Source organism: Pseudorasbora parva, chromosome 11 (assembly GCF_024679245.1).
Source record: "Pseudorasbora parva isolate DD20220531a chromosome 11, ASM2467924v1, whole genome shotgun sequence".
Taxonomy (NCBI): Eukaryota; Metazoa; Chordata; class Actinopteri; order Cypriniformes; family Gobionidae; genus Pseudorasbora; species Pseudorasbora parva.
The window spans coordinates 14,813,471-14,839,864 of record NC_090182.1 but is presented as its reverse complement, the minus strand read 5'-3'; the positions used below and the strand labels follow the sequence as shown (position 1 = coordinate 14,839,864).

Genomic DNA, 26,394 nt, shown 5'->3' with positions numbered 1-26,394 from the left:
TCATCAAACTAGCCCCCAACCAAAGAAGTGGCCAAAATGTCCTAAAATTACCAACAGACCAGTTAAGATCATCACACCATCTTAGACTGGATAGACAGACAGATACATAAATATACATACATACATGCATACATACGTAGATAGATAGATAGGTAGATAGATAGATAGATAGGTAGATAGATAGATAGATAGATAGATAGATAGATAGATAGATAGATAGATAGATAGATAGATAGATAGATAGATAGATAGATAGATAGATAGATAGATATCACAAAGATAGATCGATTCCTTTTATCACAAAGGCAATTTTAATAGCTTATTTTGTAGGCTATTTAAAAATAAAATGTATCTTCTCTTTACAGAGTATGTCTCTTGATGCTTAATTTATGAGGCTGATGCAAATGTAAAACAAAATTAGCCTACTATTGTCATGCCAATAAATAAATCACATGAACTGAGCTGAACCGAAACTTAATAGTGAGTAGCCTATAGAGAATATACTTAGATCCAGTGAACAGAGATGTTAAAAGTGCCTTCACAAATTAAAATCTCCCTTCACACATTTTAATCTTACACCATTGTGTTTTGATGTCCCCCACTGCGCATTCAGCTGAACTTTTCTCGAGTAGCCTACTCGAGCCACTCCCAAACACACCTGATAACACTGACTGACTGACTGACTGTTGGGAATCCGCCATCATCCTGCTCATTGAGCTCACTCACGGTAAAAACCGAAACTCCTCTTTAACACTCCACGAACTCTCCCAGTTATCACACGAACGGGCTCTTTTAGTCAAGTTTTAGTGGATTATATCGTTTGGCTTTTTTTAGCCGCCGGGAGGGATTATACAACGCTGAAAAACTTTACCACAGTATTTTAAAAGTCCCATCCCTCCATTTTGAATCTGACAGGAATTTCAACAGTTTGGTAAGTAGGTTTTTGCTTTTGTCTAACGTTTGGTAGTTTAAATGGCATTATTTTCATTAATAACTCGTAGAAAATTGAATATGCGTCATAATTGGTTCCGTGTGTGTCTATATTGTGAATATAAGGGCGACCGAAATGCGTAATTTTGGTTTGTGGCTACATTGTTAGCGCGTTTCCCAACTTCATGGAATGTTTGGGATATTACTTTCTTTGTCGTTTAGTATTTCACTTAATAAACACCAGTTTTTATTTTCTTGTAAACGTCTTATTCATCACACGTTGACGAATTTAGAAGCGCCATAAAAGGGGTAAATAGTTGATAACTTCTTGAAGTATTAAAACAGAAACTATCCTGGAAACTTTGGTGGGGGATGCTAGTTAGCCGTTAGCTGCACGTCTCATTTCAGGAGAAATGTGTCAGTTGTTTTATTCTTGAAGTGGTATTCTTAAATGTTTTTTTAATCAAAATGTTATCGTATGTGTTTTGTGGATGATTTAATATTTTTTAAAAAATTCAATGTTGGGTTAAGGCATTTGAGAAATAAAAAAATCCATATGAGGAGTTTAGGGCTCCGCCTTAACCACAAACTAGGATCACAGGCCCTTCCTGTGAGTTCTGCCCTTAGCTGTTTCATAATACATGATGAAACGGGATAATGTTGTCTACTGAAATATGTTGTTGTCTACCAAAATACTGCGCATATGATAAAAATACAACCTGATAATATTTCGTTCTCTAACCTCGTTTGTAACAGTGGACAGTCAGCTGATTGTTATGGCAAAGTGAAAGTACATTATCCCGTTTATTTTTACGGCTACTCGTCAAATAAATGACCTGGGTAGATTTGAATGCATTATTGTTTGGGATATTATCTCAACGTAGTCGCCAAAGGTAAAGTGATTTAATGTACTAAAAAAATTATAACTTGGACGCTATACAACGCCAGTTGCGTGTTCTTAAATAAGATTGAGACACCACGGTGTCGTGTCGGTGTGACGCAATACATGAAAGTAGCACCGCTTTCGGTTACCCGGATGACTTTTTTTGATAAAAAAATTTGAGGTACCAAAAATTAGATATTGACGCATTCACTACTGTTTCAGGCCTTGAAATTAATTGAGATTTAAAAAAAAAATGTATTGTTTCCCCTCAAATTGTCCCTCTACATAAATAGAGAACATTCCATTTAAACACCAATTGACACTGTAGTAAGTAATTAAAAATGAGGGGAAAAAAGTTAGTTAAATTGAGCCAATTATTGAGAAAGCAATGCAAGCAAAAGAAAAGTAATTTGTGGTTAATAAGGGGATCAGTATTGGATGGTTATTGTCAAAGGCGGAAAGATACATCTTTATCATTTGATGTGTCTTTTTAAGGTTCTTACAGATTTGGATAGGACACTATTACTTTATCTGGAGAGAAGCCACATTATTTAAAAGATAATTTCATAACACTGACACTAGGGGACTGGAGGTCTTAGATTATAATGACCCTTTCAAAATGTAGTGGTTGATAGTGTAAGAAGAATAGAGTCTTTGGAATGTATTTCCTAATTATTATTTAATATGCTTGGGATACACTTTTTGCGGAAGTGTAATTTTTCTTTTGACAAAATTCCTGGTAAATTGGCCAATTTTTACAGACACGCCCAGCATAAAAATTGGTGTACAAAAACAATTTCAACACAATTATTTCATACCAAATAACAAAGACATACTATTGTCATACTTTGTTTAATGAAGGGATTGTTTCAGTAAGGGATTTGGTTAATTAAAATGTTATCATACAAAATGTCTTCAATTTTGTTTAGTTACCATTTAAACCAAGGTACTTTGACTGTTGTTTTTCACACAATTCAAAAAGTGTGGTGTTACTTTTAAAGAAATCTAGTTCAGTGGTAGTCAACATGGACCATCTTTGTGGAAATATTGACATTGATAATGTTGATGTTTTGAAATGAGGTTATAAAAATGCTCGTTGTGTCTCTTTTACCTTGCTGTTATTTATTTGGTAATATCACTTGGGGCAAAGCTTGAAAACTGCAAAATAAATTTTGTATCAATAAAATTAAGGAAGAGTCTTACTAATACTGTTAAGCATGTTTCGGACATTAAGTTTAAAACATTTCGCATGTGAAGTTTGTGGACAAGAAGAGAACTTTTACATCTGCTTTTTAATTGTATGTACAATATTTGTTGTAGTTTTTCACCACGGTTCCAGTTTCAAAACAATTATTTATAGAATAGTTTCAAAAACCGGCTCAGGATTATTAGGAACACCATACTATCAGCTGGGAGACTTCAGTGTAAATACCCCCTGCTGTGATTGGCTTACGTGTTTGTATTTGAAATGGTATTACTCCCTCTTTTAGCCTTTTACAGTTACAGCTCTCATGGTTAGGGGTGGCATGGTTCACAAAACCCACGGTTCGGTTCGTATCATGGTTTTAGGGTCACGGTTTTCGGTTCTGTACGGTTCTTGTTTTTTTTCTTTCTTTTAATTGTTATTTGTTAACACTCCAGAAATTTACTTCAGCATGTGATATATAGTTTAATTATCCACAATTTAGCATAGAAGGATATAACACAATTTAGATATATCCTTCTAAGTTGTTTCCTAACTGGATGTCTCCTGCTTAGGCCATCCTTAAAAATATTTTGGTTTGCAGTAACAGTAAAAAAAAAAAAAAAAAGGGTCGGTAAGTAGGTCTATATTTTTTTTTTCAAATTTTAATAAAAAAAAAAAAGTACATTTTTGGTGATGGTGATTACGTAGGTATGAATTTAAACAAATTGGCATATCGTGACATCACTGACTGGGTCTTCAAGCCGTGCCTTCGGGCGTGTATGCTAATTGCAGGCTATATGGACCACAAACAAATTGAAATATTTGTCAAAAACATTTTTATTGCATAAATTTCAGGTGCATTCTTTAAGAAAAGGCCACCAGCTAGCTGTCATTGACTCAAAGCTGTCAACCCTCCCTTTTTTTCCGGGTTTCTCACGTATTTTAGCTCTTTTCCCGCTGTCTTCCCGTTTTAGTATTTTCCCCGTAATATGTTTCTTATTTTTACGCTCGATTGTGTTAAATCTGAACACGCAACTATCTGTGTCTCTGAAGTGGCTTGCACTTCTTGCCAGACCAACGCATCTGGTGATATAGACTAGTGCATTTGAATATTAAAAAGCAAAAAGTTGTTTTTATGAATTCAATTAATTAAGTAGCTATAACCAGCTATTCAATCAAGAGCAGTGAGTGAGTCCTTATCTTTTGTTTGACAGACAGCAGTAAAGGCTACTGCCCCTTTAAGACCTAATACAGAGATATGCTCGTCTTTCTCAATTGTATAAAGTTCTCTTAAGCCATATAACTTACAGACTGTCTGATGGATACTCATCAAGATCGACATGTTGCCATACTTTTTGTGTGAGTTTATCCGTTCAAACGCAAGACTTGAAAGAACTCAATATTTGCGCGCTGTGAGACGTGCGCGCGCTGCGCACATTGACAGATCTTCTCTTACTGCAGAGGGTTCTCATTCGCGTCTTCTGGCGAATATACTGAGTGATGATGGTGAAAATGACGCCATTATTTTTCAAGTTACAACCAGTGCCGCCGCTCCCACCACGTGCTGGGGTCGAGCAGAACACACGCTACCCATAGCAACGCGTTATGACAACGACATTTCAGACTGACAGAGACAAGATAAACGACTTTTCCGCCATTTGTTACTGTTTTGTACACGTTGTTATATTAATTATAATTCAAAATCTGTTTTATTCGCCACAATATAGTAATGATAAATGTTGAGAGGGGCACTTTTGATTCATTTTCAAAAAGGGAAGGGGCTCAAAGCCCTCCCCTCTGCAGTGCACTTGCCTGGTGTGTGTAACGTGTCCATGGTCTTGACTCCTGTCACACAATGCGGCGAAATCTCCGACAGGACTTTAACAGTCTAACGTTTCAGTGAATGAGAGTATGAGCCGAACCGAAACGAACGCACGTGCAGGCCATAGTGTGACATCCGTTAACCATAGTGTAAACATAGATGACGTCACGGGTTTTTCTATAAACGAAAGAACGTAGCCTTCGTTTGTATGGCCCAGGCAATTTATACATTTATAATACTTACTAAAATATAATTCATATTATTTTATTACTGTTGTATTAGTTGTTTGAAAAGTAAAAATAAAGAAATTGGTCGGTCTTAAAGCCAATTTACAACCGGCAAGTCGGTCGGACTAAAAGGGAAAAAAAATAAAAAATTGAGTCGGCCCTAAATTGACAGGGTCGGTCGGGTTACGGCAAACAAGAATATTTTTAAGGATGGCCTTACGCTGTCCTAGTGTTGTCACGATAGCAAAATTATGACTTTGATACGATACCAGACTAAAATATCGATATATCGATACTAGGGATGCACGATATTATCGGCACGACATCGGAATCGGCCGATAAACGCTTAAAATATAAAAATCGGCATCGGTCGATATGAAAACATTATGCCGATATGCCTTGCCGATATGATAACGTGTTGATATGTGCCTGCAATAACTCACGTGTGCAAGGAGTGCTACAGCGATAAGACCATGTCAGCACTGCAGTCATTCTTCAAGTGAAAACAAGAAAATACATTGCATGTACAGTGATTTATATTGACTGTTTTTAAATGCTGCCTTGAATTTCTGAATGCACGTACAGAAGGACGTGACCGTCAGCAGCAGATTTGCCACGTTTTCACAACAAAACTAGCCCAAAACAAGCCCAATCGCGTCTCCCCACTCTCTAGCGCGTGCGGCAGCCTCCACAGCAGCAGAAGCTCCTCCAGGTCCTAGTGCCCTCCAGCTAGACCGCTATATATTTATACATGTAGTGGGTGCGCTGTTGTTACAGTAATACAATGAAAAGTAGAATACACAAATAAATTGAAGTTACTTCTTGTTCTGAATAAACAAATCAGTAATGATGTCATAAATCACAAGCATGACACTTGTAAATTAAATACTTTTATATACAGTGTATTAATCTGTAATAAAATTTTACGAAATGGATGATGAAAAATAATCCAAGGAGCTCTACAATAATTGTAGAATTAAAAGACAGCATCAATGGATGTCATGCCACCCCCACTTCATGTGCACAAACGTTAAATCCAAAAATACAATATTTAGGTTACAGCTGCATCTGGGGTGAAAAATTACTGACTTTATTATTGTTATTTTCAGAGCTTTTAATATACTCTTATCATAAAAAGAACTTTATTAACATTTATTTATCTTCAACAAGAATCCTTTTAGTAAGGATACCTCAGAAATCTGAAACCAGAATGAAAAAAAATAGTTTTTGCTCAAAATGGTGTTGTTTCCAAACAAAGGGAAAAAATAAACATATATCGGCATCGGTATCGGCATCGACCAAAATGAGCTGAAAAATATCGGCATATCGGATATCGGCAAAAATCCAATATCGTGCATCCCTAATCGATACCACAGTAAAAAAAAAAGATAAGATGCTTAATATGACAACAGAACTTATTATTCATTGTTATTTTTTACTACAAATTCATGTGGCCAGCATGTTTCTTAGGGTTGGGCATCATTTTGATTTGAACAATTATTGATCAATTGATCAATTACTATTAAAATTATCTCAATTTTTGCTATCTCAATGTATTTTTTACAGTGGGGTAATTGTGTTGCAATAGCTTACACACAGCACAAGAAAGCTTGATTTCGAATGGTAAATTGAATTTAAAAAGACGAGTAAACAGTAATAAAATAAGAACAAATAAACAGATTACAAACAATAGCACAAATAAATGCAATAGAATAGAAGATACAAATTAAACAGACTGCTTTATTTTTTTCAGGTAGGTCTAACATTCAGATAAGAAACTGAATTAAAAAAATGCATAGTTATTACATTTAAAACAACATTGGATAATGTTCTTTGTAAAAAATTCAATAGCGTCCAGATGAAACTATTAAAGTTACACAAGTTGATCAGTCAAGAGCAGTGTGATCGTTTGTCTTTTTGTAGTTTGAATAACAAATGACTGCGGTCCCTTTAAGACTAACGGACGCATGGATTCTAAACACTGTTCCTGTTACTCATTCTTCCTGAACTGTTTGCGACTGTTTATGTTAATACTCTTCCAGATGTGCACTGATAATTCTTTGAGTGTATTTGACCAATAATAAGCTGGAAAAAGAAGCAAATGTTTGCACTTGTATCATGTCAGAGGCGGCTTTATTATGGTAGGCTATGTCTGCGCTTCAGATGTGAGCACGAAATCTGCGGGGATAAGTAGAATTAATTTATGTGCAATCCCGTGCGAAATTCAGACCGATCACACACTAACACACTGTCATGAGGAAAAAGTCCAGCAGAACGCGCGTTCGCCGTGCTCAGAGGTTAACCGGGGTGAGTGAGAATATGCTGGTGTGTGTCAACTCGCTTTCGGTTGGAGAGGAGAGCGCAGCTGGTATCGATACTGTAAAAACTGAGAATCGTATCGTTTCAGATATTCCAGTATCGTTACATATCGAAATATCTATATTTTTGACAACACTACGCTGTCCAACCTTTTTACGGTCTATGCGTCCAACACATTGGATGCAAAGAACCTCTGACTGTACATGAAAAATTACATTTCAGATCAGGCATTAGAAGGAACAGTTACTTGTTGCATTACTGTTGAGCCCAGGCACTGCACAATATTTTGTAATCCTCGACGGCATGTTTATTACTTGGTAGCTGGACTAGGCCTATGTTACATGTGCGAATGGGTGGGCAGGGCTCTAAACAGGCAGTGCTGAAGTAGGCATATTCTGAGATCAAGCATTTGCTGGGCTTGGTGTCTATAAAAGCTTTTCTTTGACTAACAAGGAAGTTTTCAGCTCTCTAACTTGCAGGATATTCTTATATTATCATGACCTTTTATATATCAAAAGCTCAAGGGAAAGTTCCCTTGAAATTCATGACCCCTTTAGGCCATCCTTAAAAATATTTTGGTTTGCAGTAACAGTAAAAAAAAATTAAAAAAGGGTCGGTAGGTAGGTCAAATTTTTTTTTTTCAAATTTTAATGTAAAAAAAAAAGTACATTTTTGGTGATGGTGATTACGTAGGTATGAATTTAAACTGACTGGGTCTTCAAGCCGTGCCTTCGGGCGCATAGGCTAACTGCAGGCTATATAGACCACAAACAAATTGAAATATTTGTCAAAAACATGTTTATTGCATAAATTTCAGGTGCATTCATTAAGAAAAGGTTCCAACCACCGTTAGCTGTCATTTACTCATAGCTGTCAACCCTCCCTTTTTTCCGGGTTTCTCACGTATTTTAGCTCTTTTCCCGCTATCTTCCTGTTTTAGTATTTTCCAGTGATATGTATTGTATATGATATGTATATGTATTCATATTTTTACGCTCGATGGTGTTAACTCAGAACACGCTACTATCTGTGTCTCTGAAGTGGCTTGCACTTGTTGCTAAACCAACGCATATGGTGATATAGACTAGTGTATTTGAATATTATATATATATATATATATATATATATATATATATATATATATATATATATATATATATATATATATATATATATATATATATATATATATATATATATATATATATATTTATGAATTCAATTAATTAAGCAGCTATAACCTACTCTTTACTGGTAAATATTACAGTAAACAAACATCACAGAAAATGGCAGAGCATTTTTTTCAGACGTTATTTTATTTTTGTAATATTATGTATTGTCTCTGTTTTTTTGGAGACACTGCCCCTCTTTCCTCCTTCTTGACAGCCTACATTTACAATAATAGCTTTGATGAACAATAATGATGAAAAAGGTTTAAAAATCGTGATTGTTTGGATTGTTTTTCCTGCCGTCGAGCCACAGCCATTCACTAAATCAGTGTTTTCCAACCTTTTTCCAGTCAAAGATCAATCCTTTTTAAAATTACAAAAGCTATTCAATCAAGAGTAGTGAGTGATGTCCTTATTTTTTGTTTGACAGACAGCAGTAAAGGCTACTGCCCCTTTAAGACCTAATACAGAGATATGCTCGTCTTTCTCGACTGTATAGAGTTCACTTAAGGCATCAGACTATGTCTGCTTGGATACTCATCAAGATCGACATGTTGATATACTTTTTGTGTGAGTTTGTCCGTTGAAGCGCAAGACTTGAAGAACTCAATATTTGCGCGCTGTGAGACGTGCGCGCGCTTTTGTACCAGCGCAGAGAGACAGCTTCGTTCTCACACACTGCAGAGTTCTCATTCGCGTCTTCTGGCGAATATACCCATGGGTGATGACGGCGAAATGACTGGTCATACGGCAGCACTCGCATGCATTGAACACACTTTACAAAGATAGACCGTTTTGCCCACGTTTCTTTTATAATCGCTGTTGTAGTGTAGCCTGTCTCTGAGGAACCAGCACGTGTCTCCATCGACAGAACTTTACATAAAGCATTAATTTTCAAGTTACAACCAGTGCCCCTGTCATGACAAATCCTGTCCCCCTGTGAAATCGTGTCCGCTGGTAGCGGTTTTAAATGCCTGATCAAAAGTTGTTATACATGGTTCTGGACAATTAATTGTTTGAAAATAACTAAATAATAAACTAATAAACTATAAATTCATTGCCATAATAAGTACACACGCAAAACATTTATTTAAAATATTTAATTGATTGCTATAATGGGAGCAAAAACATGTTCTGAATTATATACTTATATAAGCACTTATAGCTTCAGTTATATACTACTAATATATGAAACATATGCTTTGTAAGACATTAAAGACTATTTTAACACAATTTAAACAGCAAAAATCAAAACGCGATTGTGTAACAATTGTAATCAGGCTCTGAACAGATTACCTATTAAAATTTCTTTCAGCCAATAGAATCGCTCTTGGGGTCCTTGCGGACACGATTTCACAGGGGGACAGGATTTTTCATGACACCGCTGCTCCCACCACGCGTTGCGGTCGAGCAGAACACACGCTACCCATAGCAACGCGTTATGACAACGATATTTCAGACTGACAGAGACAAGATAAACGGCTTTTCCGCCATTTGTTACTGTTTTGTACACGTTGTTATATTAATTATAATTCAAATTCTGTTTTATTGGCCACAACATAGTAATGATGAATGTTGAGAGGGGCACTTTTGATTAATTTTCAAAAAGGGCAAGGGTTCAAACCCCCAAAGCCCTCGAGCTCCCCTCTGCAGTGCACTTGCCTGTGTGTAACGTGTCCATGGTCCTGACTCCTGTCAACACAATGCGGCGAAATCTCCGTCAGGGCTTTAATATTTTAACGTTACAGTGAATGAGAGAATGAGCCGAAACGAACGCACGTGCAGGCCATAGCATAGACATCCGTTAACCTTAGTGTAAACATAGATGACGTCACGGGTTTTTCTATAAAGTAAAGAACGTAGCCTTCGTATGTAGACCCAGGCAATTTATATATTTATAATACTTACTAAAATATATTCATATTATTTTATTACTTTTGTATTAGATGTTTGAAGAGTAAAAAAAGAAATTGGTCGGTCTTAATGCAAATTTACAACCGGCAAGTCGGTCGGACTAAAAGGAAAAAAATAAAATAATTTGAGTCGGCCCTAAATTGACAGGGTCGGTCGGGTTACGGCAAACAAGAATATTTTTAAGGATGGCCTTAACTGTTAGTAAGTTATTGTTAAAAATAAATTCCAATTCCCAACATAGAATTGTATGTTTACATCCAGAACCTGACTTTTGGAATGTAAAGAATGCTATTTGATATTTTAAAATACACACGATTGTGTTCTGCCGAGTTTTGACCGTAACAAACCAATCTAAATAGCAATATTTTTCACCAAATTGAGCATGTGTATAAGGAAATTATTCTTATTCATTTTTGGTGTAGTTTTATTATAAAAGTACTCGTGTGTTAGGATTTCTTAGACCAAAGTTGAATGTGCTAACTTTTTCTAGGACACATTTGAATTCAAAGGTTTTATTCTCAATGTGTTGGTCATGCAACACTGACCTCACTCTGTTGTCTGCATTCCCTGACCTATATAGCAAACAATGTCTGTTTAGTGTGGCTGTCTAGTGCAGACAGACCCCTGGAACAACAGCAGAGCCCTAGGGTAGGCTGATTATCCCTGTCCTTCAGTGCAAGATTGCTGATCAATACAACTGTGGTCACTGTTTGAATGGAAAATAGCAGGGTGGGCAACAGAGCTATTCAGATGGCATGTTTTGGTTAACAGTGTGGAATACTTACATCATTAGTGATTGCATACCCTTAACACAAGTCTGTCATGTGACATTTGATTTGATAAAAGACACTGCCCAAGGCTGCTTTTTCTCGCCACCTTTTTAATCCATTGATTGCCTTTCTCTCTTCAGAAACATGACGAGCATTAACACAGCAAACATCAACTTCAAATGGGATCCCAAGAGCCTGGAGATTCGTACACTGGCTGTGGAAAGACTGCTTGAGCCTTTGGTTACCCAGGTCAGGCTGCTTTTTCAGTTGTTTTTTCCCCCAGTTGTTTACAGTATGTTGCCGTATTAATCATCAAAAAATACAGTTTTCCTTAATTATTTTCATCATTTGCAGGTCACCACACTTGTAAATTCCAGTAACAAAGGCCCATCCAACAAGAAGAAGGGGCGCTCTAAGAAAGCTCATGTTCTGGCAGCCTCTGTAGAGACAGCAACCGAGAACTTCCTGGAGAAAGGCGAGAAGATTGCTAAAGAGAGCCAGTTCTTAAAGGATGAGCTGACTGCAGCAGTGGAGGATGTCCGTAAGCAAGGTATGCAAAAAAGTAAAGGCTGCTACAGTTGAAAATTCAGTTTTTTTTTAACTGTTATCAAACCTGAAGTTCTAAGATCAACCTTTTATTCCATGCTGTTTTCTGGTGCTGTTTAAACGAAGCATTACTAAAAATTATTTGTTGAGCCCCACCACAAGTAAAGTTACTTTTGATATGTGAAAGTTTCAGCTTTCAAATTTCAATTTCATAATAAATTCACCAACGGATCGCAAAACAATGATGTCACGCCCGTTTCACACATACTCCTTCTGCAGTGCGTGTGCGGTGCGTGTTGCGTTGCGTATGCATTGCAGGAGCCGCACGCCCTGTTGTGCCTTCACATATGCTGCGTTTGCAGTCCACAACTGATCTGCTGTTGCATACGACAAACACAGCATTTATTTATTATTTTTTATTTAGTATTTTTGGATTCAGTAAAAAATCCAAAAGTTTTTACTGAACATGGCTCATCAGAATTGCAATTCTCTTTGTTTACTCTTTCATAGAAGTCAGGTTAACGTACTAGCCTACATTTAAACAACATTTTATTAAATTCATTTATTCATATTTATATACTTTAGATTTAGCTCACACAAGTGGCAAAACATTTAAACATAGGTTATAGCCTAAATCACAAACATTTTAAATTAGAAACTTACAATAGGCTATTCAAACAGCGTTTTCTTTCGTTTTTAAACCCTTTTAAAAGAAATCCTGCAGGTCAAAAAGAACTTTGCCTTCCACCTCCAAGAAAGTACGAGTGCTATCCCTTATGGCACTTTTTTTTTAACCTAAATGCCTGCAGGTAAGGTGTCGTTTCCTTGCTTAACTTGAGGAAAAAAAGCCATGTGTTGACTTAGAAACAAGAGTCTATTTGAAATTATATGCATCTGTAGTGAAATTACTAGATTTTCGCGTCAGTACATCTTTATTTTAATGCAAACAATGTTGTATCACTTTAATGCAGCAGCGCAGCGCAGCAGAAAATAGACTCGGTACGAAAACGATCCATGCACTGCTGCAGACGCAACACACCTGTAACGGACTGACGGACCGCATCCGTGTGCAGTGTGAAAGCTGTCATCCGTTAACATGGGTACGGAAAAAAATACGCAATACGGACTAAAGTGCTGCAGTCATGTCATTGCCAGTGTTGAGTCGAGCGGTCTTAACCTTCTGGTTCTCTTCATTTAAGGGTCATATGTGGCTTCTTCACAGTCAAAAGTGACTGAAGCTTTAAAATGTAGGCCTCCCTCACCCAGGAAAACCAATGCAATTTATTTTTATTTCAATAATATTTTTTTATTATTTAGGATTTTGAGGGCATTTTGATCCTATGCAATTTTTTTCCTGTTGAAAAAAAAGTTATGTTTTTCAATTAAAACAGTATTCCATGTTCAAATAGAGACCAGGCATTAAAAATCTTCAAACTCTTTTGACAAGGTACTTTTTTGTTTGTTGTTTAAACATAACTGAAAAGTCTCCATAATTTTTGTGTGTGTGTGTTCTCATAGCTAATGTGACAATTCATCAAGTGTCATCCCATTCTGATGAATCTACATTTTTTTATTTTTCAAAACATAAAATGTTTGTCATTTTTGACTGAAGAAGACCAGAGGGTTAAGAAACAACTTAACCCTAATAAGTTATAACTATATAAGTAATTGAATTATTTTATCACTCGATAAGCATAATCCCGTAATCGATTATCACGATTCTGAAAACTTGTGGTTAATCCCGTCCAGCCAGCATCAGTCTGGCTCATGAGCGAAGTGAGCAACGTTGTTGTTGTTTGAATGGACGAAATGGCAGCAGAAGGTAGTGAGGAGAGATTTGGGAGATTATCCGTTCAAAAGGACTGAAAAGGGTGTTGTCATATTTGGGCTTTTACAAAAGTCCTGAGGGAAACTTATGCAAAAGTCGCTGCAATAGGGGGAAACACTTCAAATCTGTGAATGCAAGGCAAGTGGACTTGGCCTTAATACTAAAAGTATGTCTGGAAAATCATAACGTGAAGCTTACACGAAGAAAAGTTTGCAGCAAGTGGCTTTGAGGCAAAGATGAACAAAAATGAGCCCAAAACTATGGTGACCATTTATGGGATGATAATGTATATTTATTGTACACTTATTACACAGATAAATAATTACGGGACATACTGAATTGAGATTGTTTTAAATCTTACCTGTTTATAATCCATTTTGTACAGTGTACAAAACAATCGTCCACATATGATCACAAGAAGTTTTAGTAATAATTATAGTAGTATTTACAGTGAAGTCCTCTGATTTAATTTTCAATACAATCAAAACAGAGATGAAAGTTGCATTTAAATGAAACGAGGGCATGTCTGTTGTGATACACAAGGAAGTAAATGCCACAGAATGGAATCTTTCTTTAAAAAAAAGCATAGAGCTGATTTATTTGTTTTTGTTGATTTTCTAATATAAAACTTTATTGAATTTTTTTCAGTTTGTGCATCTGTTCGAACACGTTCATTTAATTTGAACAAAACCATGATAATATTGATAACTGTGATAATTTGGGTCACTAATTGTGATATGAAATTTTCATATTGAGTATCTTGGTATTGTCATCATAAAGTTTATGTCTTAAGTGAATGTAAGCAGTGCACTCGGTGTTAAGTGAAAGCAGGCTAATAAAGCTGCTGCCGTAATTTATTTATTTATTTATTTATGCATTCTCTTTTCATGGTAATGCAACATGAAATGCCACAACAACAATCCTCAAACACAACAAAAATGCATTCCATGACAAAAAGAACAGGAGTAGGATGAAGAAAAAAAATCTTATAAACTCCTACCCCATTCTTATATTAACAAAGTCACAAATTGGATGGCCTCACCAACATAAGAAAAAGAAAAAGAAATACATATATGTATACATATACATACACATATATACATATACACATACATATACATACATACACATACACACACATACATACATACACATACATACACATATATATATGCATACACATATACACATACATACATATATACACACACACACACACACACACACACACACACTGAAACAAGAACAAACAAACAAAAACAACAATAATAATGACAACTTTCAAAACAAAAACAACGACGAAACCATCGTTGTTATAATTTTAAATTTTTTTACATTCATCTTTGTACAGATTAAATATCTTCTGTTTATACTTATATTTAAATTGAAGAATATTTGAACAACATTTTAATTCATTTTCTAGATAATTCCATCTTTTCACACCAGAAACTGAAACACACATTTGTTTGAGGGTATTTCCAGCAAAAGGTTGTTTAAAATCATTATTTCTTCTACTTGTCTCACTATTTAAAGTAAAAAGGGTTTGCAATCCATGCGGTAACAGGCTATGTTTTGCTTTATATACAACTAATATAGTTTGTAAAGAAACCAAATCCTTCAATTTAAGCAGTCCTGACCTCAGAAACAGTCCTGTAGTATGTACTCTTGGAGCAACTCCATTAATTATTCTTATAACCCTTTTTTGCAAAATAAACAAAGGCATTAAATTAGTGAAATAAGAGTTTCCCCATACCTCTAAACAATACATAAAATGTGGCAAAATAAAGGAACAATATAGGATTCTCATTGCCTCATAATTTAACATAATCTTTACTTTGCTCAAAACGGCAATGTTTTTACAAATTTTACTTCTTACATAAGCTATGTGTGACTTCCATTTAAATTTTTCATCAATGAGTACTCCTAAAAACTTAAATTCTGACACTCTTTCAATATTTATTCCATTTAAAGTCAAACTAACATTATCAAGACATTTTTTATTTGTAAACAGCATAAATTTTGTTTTACGTAAGTTTAACGACAATTTATTTTTATTAAACCATTTCTGAAGTAGGACCAATTCTTGTTCAATAGTTTTCATTAATATTTTTAAATTCTTCCCTGATACAAAAAAATTAGTATCGTCTGCAAAAAGAACAAACCGTAAAATCTTTGATTCCTCACAGAGGTCATTAATATAAAGCGTAAATAATTTGGGCCCCAACACAGAGCCTTGAGGGACTCCACACAGTATTTTTTCCAACTTAGATTCATGGCCTATATACTCTACATATTGTTGTCTATTTTCTAAGTAGCTATTAATCCAATTTAATACTACACCTCTAATTCCATATGTCTGTAATTTAGATATCAATATACCATGATCAAGAGTGTCGAAGGCCTTTTTAAGGTCAATAAAAACTCCAACTGTGTGATTTTTATTCTCCAATTCTGCAGTAATGTCCTCTGTGATTTTCATCAAAGCCATAGCTGTTGAGCGGGTACTTCGAAACCCAAACTGATTATCATTTATTACGGAATGTTTTTCAAGAAAAGAATCCATTTTTTTAACAAAAAGCTTCTCCAGAATTTTTGAAAATTGAGAAAGCAAAGATATAGGCCTATAATTTGTGAGACTATACCGGTCACCAGATTTAAAAATGGGAATAATTTTAGCCACCTTCATTTTATCTGGGAAGAGACCTATATTAAAAGACAAATTAATTATGTATTTTAATGGTCTAATAATGCAATGTATAGTTTCTTTAACAATATACATATCTAAGCCATCACTATCACATGAAAATTTACTTTTTAATTTGGAGACAGTGGAAATAATTTCACTCTCACTAACTTTATTTATAAAAAGCGATTTCATGACTCTGCTTTCACCTGTCCAACTTTTGTTTTCATTAGATAGTGGTATAGTTTTGGCAAGATTTGGACCAACATTGACAAAAAAAGAATTAAATTCATCAGCAATTTTTTCACCACTTATCTCGACGTTCTGTTCATTAATTAAATGTAATGGCTGACAATGATTCACTTTACTGCCCATTACCTCCCTTAAAACTTTCCACATTCTTTTAATATTGCTTTTGTTTTCCATCAACAAATTGCCATTCATGTTAATCAAACAGTCTCTCATTGTTCTCAAATAAATCACACACACAATGTCTTTGTACATTTGATTACTTTATACAATTTCTGTTGTATTTATATTTCTAGTGTGTGATGTTTAGTGCTCGGAGTGTTGATGGTGAGCGACTATTCAGTACAGCCACATGAAAAGAACTAATACATCTCACAACAAATATCTCACTAATACAGAAAAGCTTGAACTTATAAAGACAATCCTGCCATACCAATTTAAGAAGGGTGTAGGAAGGGACACATACTCAGCACCTGCTGAATAATATTCAGAATAATTTTTATATCAAACTATTTTTGTTTATTTACGAGTTGCAGTGTTTTTGTTTCCAATCATATATTGGACGATGTTTAAATGCACCTTATGAGCTGTAATTATGTTCCTTTGACATTAACTCTTTTAGGCACTTTAATAAGCCATACTATCCTAATATGAATAGCGTTTTGCATAAGCCCTGTTTTTTAAGGCCTTTCAAAACGTTCATTGTAAAATTTAATATTTGTTGTGCTTATCTGATTCTCAATAAAAATTAAAATCTATAACATTACTGTAAATAATATCTGTGGCATTACTTATCTGAAAAAACAACAAGAGCTTATTACTTGTATAAATCTTCAATGATCAGGATCAGTATTGGCCAATCGGTAATCAGTATCAGCTGCAAAATTTCTGATCGGAGCATCCCTGATTATAAGAGTTCAAAAGTGGCTGCAGCTATTGAAACTGTTACTAGAAACGGTTGAGTATCCTAATTCAAACAATGGCTTTAATCAGTGGTTTCATTTCCTGTTTTCATTATCTGTCTGTGCTTATCTGCATGTGTGGATGGATTTTTGAATTAAGAGGGCTTGGCTTGTGTTATCAGAGTTACCGCTATCATGCAATGGAGTGTGTGCCCCCCCAAAAGACTGTTGTCCAGCACATCCTCTCACTCAATCTCATGTTGTTCGTTCTCATTACAGAACATCACTGATATCTCTGCTGTGTCGTCTTGCGGAAAGAGGATAGAGAATGCAGGTTAATAGAAAGGTTTAACCCGGTCAAATTGCACCACGACTCATTTCTTTATGCCTTGTTTGCCATGCATTTTTGATTTAAAAATACTGCTGATATTGATATGCGGGCACTGCTACACTGTAGTTAGCGCACATGACTCATTTAACTAAGATGTGACAGCCTCATCATATCAACATGAGTTTGGAGGCCTTCAGTTTACGGTGTAAATTAAATTTGCCTGGCATTTTGACGCCTATTGCTAACTAATCCTAGGTATATGGCTATGCTCCCTGTGCTAAGGGGGATTGTCACATTTTGCAAATTTTTCTCACATTGACAACAGCTTGCCTTGACTTGCTGCACTGATCCATCCAAGATATTTTTATTTATGCTCTGTTGCCAAAAATGAGAAGACAAATGCAAAACAACTTGCAAATATACACAGAGTCTGCCAGTTGTCAAGGTTGATGTCAGATGTGGAGAAGGCAATGCTTTTCTTGTGAGATTTCAGTTCAAGCCTGTTGCGTTCTGATGGCATTTGACGGAAATAACCTGTAACCGTGAAGTCATCAACATACGGTCTCATTTATAGTGAATTGCTGACTTGAGCTTCCTGAGTTGGAATGCCCTCCTTCTTCTGGAATTAGTGTGCCATTTCGCACTTTTTTTTAGATGCAGAGTGCAAGCTCAAGTCACTTATCACTTGTTGGAATAACATCTTTGTCAGTTTCAGATTCGGCACTCAGTGTTTATTGGCTTAGTCTGCACTGTAAAATCTGTTAAGCGCCGGCCAGCATGCTGCTGTGATTCCGGGGAATGTCACATTGGTTTTGGTATGCTGTCATTGGCTGTGGAATCCAGACACTGTTGCTTGCTGGTGCCGGAGACTGTCAGCTATGCAGTTTTACTCGACCATGCATGGTTTGACTGATAATGCCACCATTGAGTGGGGTTAAAGCTTTCCTAGATTGAAAAGAGATCCTGGGACCCAGCTGTGGCTTACCAGCTGTTCTGCAAACCAGGCAAAAGTAATCGTTGCGTAATGCACGCTAGAAACCACTGAATCCTTGAACGATTTTCTCCCCCTAACAGCTCCAGAGTTGTCTGGTGCATGTATATGTGCAACATTAGCAGCATATCTCCTGGGTGGAATGTATCTTATTTACTGTAGAAACCGATTTTGATTGCTTTGCACCTTTCAAGGGGACGATGAAGAATGTTGGGAATGAGAATGCCGCCTGCCTTCCCTGCAAGGTATCTGGATGTTCATTGTGCCTTCTATAGACATCCGCTTTCAACATTTCATCACAGGCCACTATGGTCCTCTCGTGAGCGCTGCCTAAGAAGTGATAAATGTGAGTTTTTTGTGGGTGCACTGATCACTATCAGGTCTGTGAAAATGGTCTTATTGATTGCACCCTCTGGAAGGAATGACAGTCTCTGAGTCCTTAGTAGTTCTCCATACTTTTTGTGCGGTCTGTGATCGGACAAATCTATTTTTAAGTGATGGTTAAAAATAGAAAGGGTTGGAGAGCTACGGTTCAGCTGGAAACCACCACTTTCATAATAACTGAGGAAATCTAGTTTTTTAGATTGCCGTCTTCAGTGAGACACTCTTCCTGTTACCAGGGAACACTGCAAATTTTTCCAAACACCAACAAAGGAAAGAATGAGCCCCCCCCCCCTCCCCCACGCAAACACACAGAGCTTTTATTCACTGCCTCCTCAAAGTGATTTTTCTCTCTTTTCATTGAGTCAATTTTAGTTCAGGCTAGTTATGAACTTGGCTATTACTTGCACTCTTGGCTGCTTTCATTGCAGGCTTTTTTATTTTTATGCTTGGCTTGAGTGGGATGTGGAGATCTGCACGATTGTGTTCCGTTTTATTTGCCGACACATTCGACAAGACTATGTTGAATGCGAGGCTTGTGGTTGTATGACTGTGCTCATTCATTTCAATATTTTAAGCTTTCAACATAAGCCAACTGGAATGTGAAGGCAAGTGATGACACCCCTTTCGCAGGCACATCAGATAAGATGTCAGTGTTATCCCGGGGACTCGACCTTCACTGAAAGAACTCGTTTGGTGTTCTAGCATGTGTCAGAGAGCTCTGGCTATAAGCAGACATGAATCAAGCCTTTGCTTTCACCACAGTTTTTCACTGCTTTTGACTTTCCATCTAGCATTTCACTAAATGACATCCTAATGCAATTAACCCGTCACCTCCTAACCACTGGCATTTGTCCTTGAACATGAACACCCGCTGCCCTGGTGATTAGCTCTATATTTCACCTTGTTAGTTGTTCTTGTGTGTAGTGGTTAGCTCTGCTCTTATGACAGACCGTGGGGTGGCTGAATCAGACCAACTTGAATTGTCTTTTAAAGTGTCATGAACCCCCTGTGTGGCCTGGTCATTTATACCTCAGAGTTGAAAGTCTTAAATGGTTGTGGAAAGCTGTGGAAAGATGGGAGAGTAGAGGATGAAGAAAAAACGAACAAACAAACAAAAGACCTGCAACACGCTATTATAATAAATTATTAAAAATATTTAAGACCACTGCAGTCTCTGAACAAATTAAATGTCATTTTAGCACTGAAAGAATAAAGGCATAGTTACTTTTTGTCCATTGTTCTTTGAATTGTCAGTTTACATCATTGTCTTCTGTGTATCAGAATAATTCATCATTACGTTCATGGTATCTTTACTTGTGCACATTTCTTTTAAAGATGTGATTATATATGTGTGCACATAGCCCTGGTTCATGTTTAGAGCACTAGATTACATGAAATATGTTCATAACTTGAACGCCCTTGCTCCCGTCCATATATGATCTATATGCGATCCCTATTTTTCCATAAGTGAAAAAAGTCACTTTCATGTATATTTTAACTTGTTTTGCCCTGTTCCTATACTACTAGTTACTTGAGTTATGACTCTTGGTTAACACAATTCCAAGTGTCTAGATTTACACTCACCTAAAGGATTATTTGGAACACCTGTTCAATTTCTCATTAATGCAATTATATAATAAACCAATCACATGGCAGTTGCTTCAATGCATTAGGGGTGTGGTCCTGGTCAAGACAATCTCCTGAACACCAAACTGAATGTCAGAATGGGAAAGAAAAGTGATTTAAGTAATGCTGAGCGTGGCATGGTTGTTGGTGCCAGACGGGCCAGTCAGATTATTTCACAATCTGCTCAGTTACTGGGATTTTCATGCACAACCATTTCTAGGGTTTACAAAGAATGGAGTGAAAAGGGAAAAACATCCAGTATGCGGCAGTCCTGTGGGCGAAAATGCGTTGTTGATGATAAAGGTCAGAGGAGAATGGGCCGAATCATTCAAGCTGAAAGAAGAGCAAGTTTGACTGAAATAACCACTCGTTACAACCGAGGTATGCAGCAAATCATTTGTGAAGCCACAACACACACAACCTTGAGGCGGATGGGCTACAACAGCAGAAGACCCCACCGGGTACCACTCATCTCCACACTACAAATAGCAAAAAGAGGCTACAATTTGCACAAGCTCACCAAAATTGGACAGTTGAAGACTGGAAAAATGTTGCCTGGTCGTCTGAGTCTCCATTTCTGTTGAGACATTCAGATGGTGGAGTCAGAATTTAGTGTAAACACAATGGCCCTCATTTATCAAAAGTGCGTACACCAAATTTCCAGCGTACACCTTGCGTACACCCAAACCCACGGCGACTTTGAGATTTATCAATATGGACGTTGGTGTACGGCACGCTCAAATCCTACGCCAGCTCAGGAGGTGGTGTACGCACGTTTGAGTTAGTGCGAAAATGCGCAGAAAAACAATTCCTAACACCACAAAACGCACTGACAAGATATGCTATATGACCCACTGTTAAAAACCACAACAACAACATTTAGTGTTTATTTTTGTGCAACATGAAAGTCAATGTTTAATTTGTGTGACTTTACCAAAGCGTTTGATCTGTAGGCATATGTATTCCTCCAGTCGCGAGCCTGTGCGCTTTATCTGACGTTTCAGGCCCGCCTGGCCCGGCAGCTGCGCACGGACTGGGACTAAAATAATTCAGACTGACAAAATAATAAAAATGGCCTTCTTCTTTTAAATAATAATAAAATCAATAAAAACGACATTCTTCTTCTGAATAACAAGCGTCATTAAGAATAATAATCATAATAATAAGAAGAATCTTACAAATTGTCATGTAATTATTAATGTGAATGAATCTTACTCCACATCACATCATCATCACTATTGTACAATATCTGAAAAATAATGCATTGTGATGGTAATTTATCATCCAAACAGCTATTTAAACTGCTGGAGTGCGCTTCTCATCCACTCTATTAAGAGTAGCTACTCGTAATTTGGGTCCATATTTTGTTTTTGTAGGTGTCTTTATTCCCACTCTTTAAACTCCCAAATAAAACAATTTTGGTTTTTTTTCCACTTCCCTGGTGATGGTCTCGATGGGCGCGTCTCAATCATCTCACTAGTCCACTAGTCAGGACACTGATCAGGGAGTCAGCCCGTTGACTTATGTCCTAATCAGTGCCCTGACTAAGTGGACTAAAGAGATGATTGAGCGCGCCCGATCTCCACGTCGGAGAAGTTTTGTTTCTTTGCCGTCTTCTGTTTGTCCATGGTGTAAAATGAGGGCGTGGGGGAGGCGGAGACTTGAATATATAGGGGCGTGTTATTCTAATGGCGATCGTTTTCAGCCGCCGCATTTATCAAGGACAAGTATTGCGTACACCTGAATTGCAGAGGTGCGCACAGTTTCATAAATCAGGCGGTGAGAGGAGTGCAAGCATAATCTTACGCCAACATATACACCAGTTTCTACGCAAGATTGATAAATGAGGGCCAATGAGAACATGGATCTTTGGGATGTGGTGGAACGGGAGCTTCGTGCCCTGGATATGCATCCCAGAAATCTCCATCAACAGCAAGATGCTAACCTATTATTATGGCCAATATTTCTAAAGAATACTTTCAGCACCTTGTTGAATCAATGCCACATAGAATTAAGGCAGGTCTGAAGTTGAAAGGGGGTCAAACACAGTATAAGTATGGTGTTCTCCTTTAGGTGAGTGCATGAATATAGACCATAGGCTTTGAGCTACAAAATAACCAATTTCCACTTGTTTATAAAACATGTGCTGCCTGTACATATCAGTTCATGTTTCAAAATATGTTTTGGGGTTTCACAGCTCGTCATTTTAGCTCTTTGTTACTGGGAATTATTGATGTTTTGCCTGTTATGCTCATTGTTTACTGAGTTTGTGTGGCTGGGTTGCCACTAATGAAACTCAGTAGCAACATCTTTATGCTGTAGTGTACGTCATGCTGTAGTGTGTTTGTTGTCTCGCAAACGACCTTGGATGGTATTATCATTGTCAATTAATAGAGCCAGAATTTAATCAAATAATGGACAATAATTAGGTCCCAGTCTTTAGCATTTCAAAGGACCGCTTTGGAATTAATTGCATCTTTAGATGTAAAGTTATCTGTTATGTCGTCTTTCACATTGGGAAATTATAATTTCCATTGACCTTGCTGCTCTTGCATCATGAGTGCTACGAAAGGACAAATTAAAGCTAATAATGAGCCTTTGTGTATAAATCTTTTTCTCAAGGAGATTCCATGAAGATGGCCTCTGGAGAATTTGCAGAGGATCCATGTTCTTCAGTTAAGAGAGGCAATATGGTCCGTGCTGCACGTGCCCTTCTTTCTGCTGTCACTCATCTACTTGTGCTGGCGGACATGGCTGATGTGTACCAGCTTCTGCTTCAGCTCAAACTGGTAAGACACATGCACATTTTTACTCCTTGACAAGATGGTTGACGTAAAAGTAAAAAGTCAAGTATTGTTTAAAAAAAAGAAGAAATTAATACTTTCATTCTGCAAGGATGTATTAAGTTGCTCAAAAGTGACTGTAAAGAAATTTATAGTGATGATCTAACAGATTTCTGTTGCAAATAAATGCTATCCTTTTAAAATGTGAAGCTCCAAGGCAGAAAAGGTGCAAGGAATTATGAAATCCAGTCTCAAATGGAATTTACTGTAAAGTTTTATTTTTTAAATTAATGAATCAAAATTAGGGCCTTACAATTAATTAATTTGCAATATGGATTATTGTCCGTGAATTTTTAAAGCCCAAAAAGCCACAGTATCATCGATTACATATACAAGTTCATAACAACCTGCCAAAATAAATGTTTGGTCTAAATTGAAGATATGAATTAAAATTATTACTACTGCACAGTAGAATGTACTTCATAGTAATAATAATAATAATAATAGTGTGCACAAATATTCAAATTAGGGCTGTTAAACAATTCATCGCATCCAAAATAAAAAATTGTTTATATAATTGTAACATAGTTGTTCAGGGAAGGAGGTGGGAACTGGTGAACATTCAAAGACTTTAAAAGGGGAGGGGGCGGGGGGGCGGTGAAATGCTGTTTCATGCATACTGAGCTTTTTACACTGTTAAAGACTTGGATTCCCATCCTAAACCTAGACAAAGTTTCAAAAACTAATGTTGGACGTTTGATGGAGTATTTCTGTGTCAAAAATACTCCTTCCGGTTTCGGAGAGTTTTTTTCGAGTATGGGTCGGCTTGATGTCAACAGATCGGAAGGTCCTTGTATGGGCCATACGGGCTCTTCTCCCGGAAAGGTGCGCGCGCGTGACCAGAGCGAGAGAGGAAATGCACGCCCATAAACACTGCTCTCAGCTGCAGGTCCGTGAACATGTCTGTCCCGCCGCGCTCCACTTTATTCCTATGGGTGACGTCAAACGACTTCAACGCTTCAGCACAGCATTCCGGGAAGGCAGTGCTGCATTTGAACGCAGAAATGACGGGAAGCTTCACAACATGACGCTTCAGTCGTGTCGCAAAAGTGGATCTCCACAGTCACTGCTGTCACAGGACTTCACAAAATCAACGGTTACCAAAGAAGTGTGTTTTTGACGGAGCGGTCCCAGCGATAAAGGTTCGGTCCTGCTTTGGAAGCAGGCGTGGAGTAAAACTGCTTCAAATGTCTATGTTGTTGGCTATCGTCGCGTGAGTAAACATCAGTAAACGACACGATCGTGTATAGTTAATTTATCAATGGAGCATGCAATGTATGGTGTGTGTGTAAATACATTTGTTTAGATGACCAATATAGGTGTCAGTTTGATTATTGTAAAACCACCCAAACATAAACCTAGGGGAGGTTCTCACAAAGTGTGCTTCGTCATTCAAATGCGCTAACGGTTACTCCATTGTTGTTCTGTGTATAACGTTACACTAGTCTGACGTGCTAAACTGTTTTGCTTGCTACTGCTAAGGTTTAGTCGTATGCAATAGTCCATAAACCGAATCATGTCCTCATAAACTTCGAGTAAACACACAAATGTTGACAGTCCACTAAATAAGTACATACCACAGAGAAGGACGTCCTGCTGTTGCTGCTTCTCCTGTTCAATTTATTTCAGCCTCCAGATCTGATTCTGGACCATATATGTATTAGTTGAATCTGATTAATAGCCATTTATTAGGGTAACTTTTTCTTCTCCATGCTTGAGGATGTCAGCTTTCAGAAGCTCTCGTGCTGTAGCTGCGCGCTCGTCATTCTTTAGCTCCGCCCACTCGATACGCCTCCAGGCGCTCGTTTTTTTCCGGAAAGACTCGGTACAGCCTATAACAAAACTAAAGACTTTTTGGAGATATGAAGGATGCAATACTACTCTATAGGTACTCAAGATTGACATGAGATTGACTGAAACTGAGTGTCCCCCCACCTTTAATGAAATAAATAAACCAACAGAAAGTTACGCGAGCAGCCCTGCACATACACACTAAAACATAAAACCACAATTTAAAGTCCAGGCTTGGTCCTCTGTCGTCGCTCATCATTATATGTCATGAGAGGACTCGACCAGTGACGCTCATTTTCAATCACGCACCGGTCTCCTCTCGCTCCTCCCACTTTCCTCGCTCGTCCACCTCGTCACAATAATATACATGTGCGCTGTATATAATTATGTATATTTGTTATATTTAAGAAATAGTTGCATGTATTTTTACTGTGTATCAGTTTTATAATGTATACATATTTATACACATGCGTAATTATACACAGCACACATTTTATGTAGAGAATTTTTATTTTGGAATGCGATTAATCGTTTTAACAGCCCTATTTGATCTGCCCAATCTGTAATTAATATTTGAAAAATAAAAATATTAACATTTTACTGTGTTGCTTTGCTTTGGCCATAAATGCAGTGAAATTGATTTTAAGTGAAATTGATTGAAATTACAATGGAGTTACTTTTGAAATTACATGAAATCTAAACAGCAGTTCGAATGAGGAAAGGCAAGCAGAGCTGTACCCTGTGTGTGGGAGAAAGAACTTGTATGGTAGCAAATTGATCTTGAGACAAATGCTTTCTTTTACATTTTGTCACAGGTTTAAGAACAGAAAACGCAGTGCTGAAAATGTAACTTGACACCGTTCTTTGTGTCTACACAATGTCTGTCAGCAGGGCACGTTTCTCATACGAGAAAATCATCCACATAATATTGTTTTCCTCAACATGAAAATGTAAAACAATATAAACGTGATAAATCATATACAGAATCTAGTCTATATGT

At 36.9% G+C, this 26,394-nt stretch overlaps 1 protein-coding gene across 2 annotated transcripts in view; it reads left to right on the top strand.

The window, feature by feature from the left end:
• Nucleotides 1–613: 613 nt before the first annotated feature.
• Nucleotides 614–26,394, top strand: part of ctnna1 (catenin (cadherin-associated protein), alpha 1) — a 134,599-nt gene continuing 108,818 nt past the window's right edge. Inside the window, exons 1-4 of one of the 2 annotated variants that reach the window (XM_067457174.1) lie at nucleotides 614–727; nucleotides 11,361–11,469; nucleotides 11,575–11,770; nucleotides 23,383–23,549. In XM_067457174.1, coding sequence (XP_067313275.1) covers nucleotides 11,365–11,469; nucleotides 11,575–11,770; nucleotides 23,383–23,549 — 468 coding nt within the window. In that variant the 5' untranslated portion in view covers nucleotides 614–727; nucleotides 11,361–11,364. Of the gene's footprint in view, nucleotides 932–11,360; nucleotides 11,470–11,574; nucleotides 11,771–23,382; nucleotides 23,550–26,394 lie in introns of both variants that reach the window. The other variant, XM_067457173.1, reaches the window with a different exon arrangement.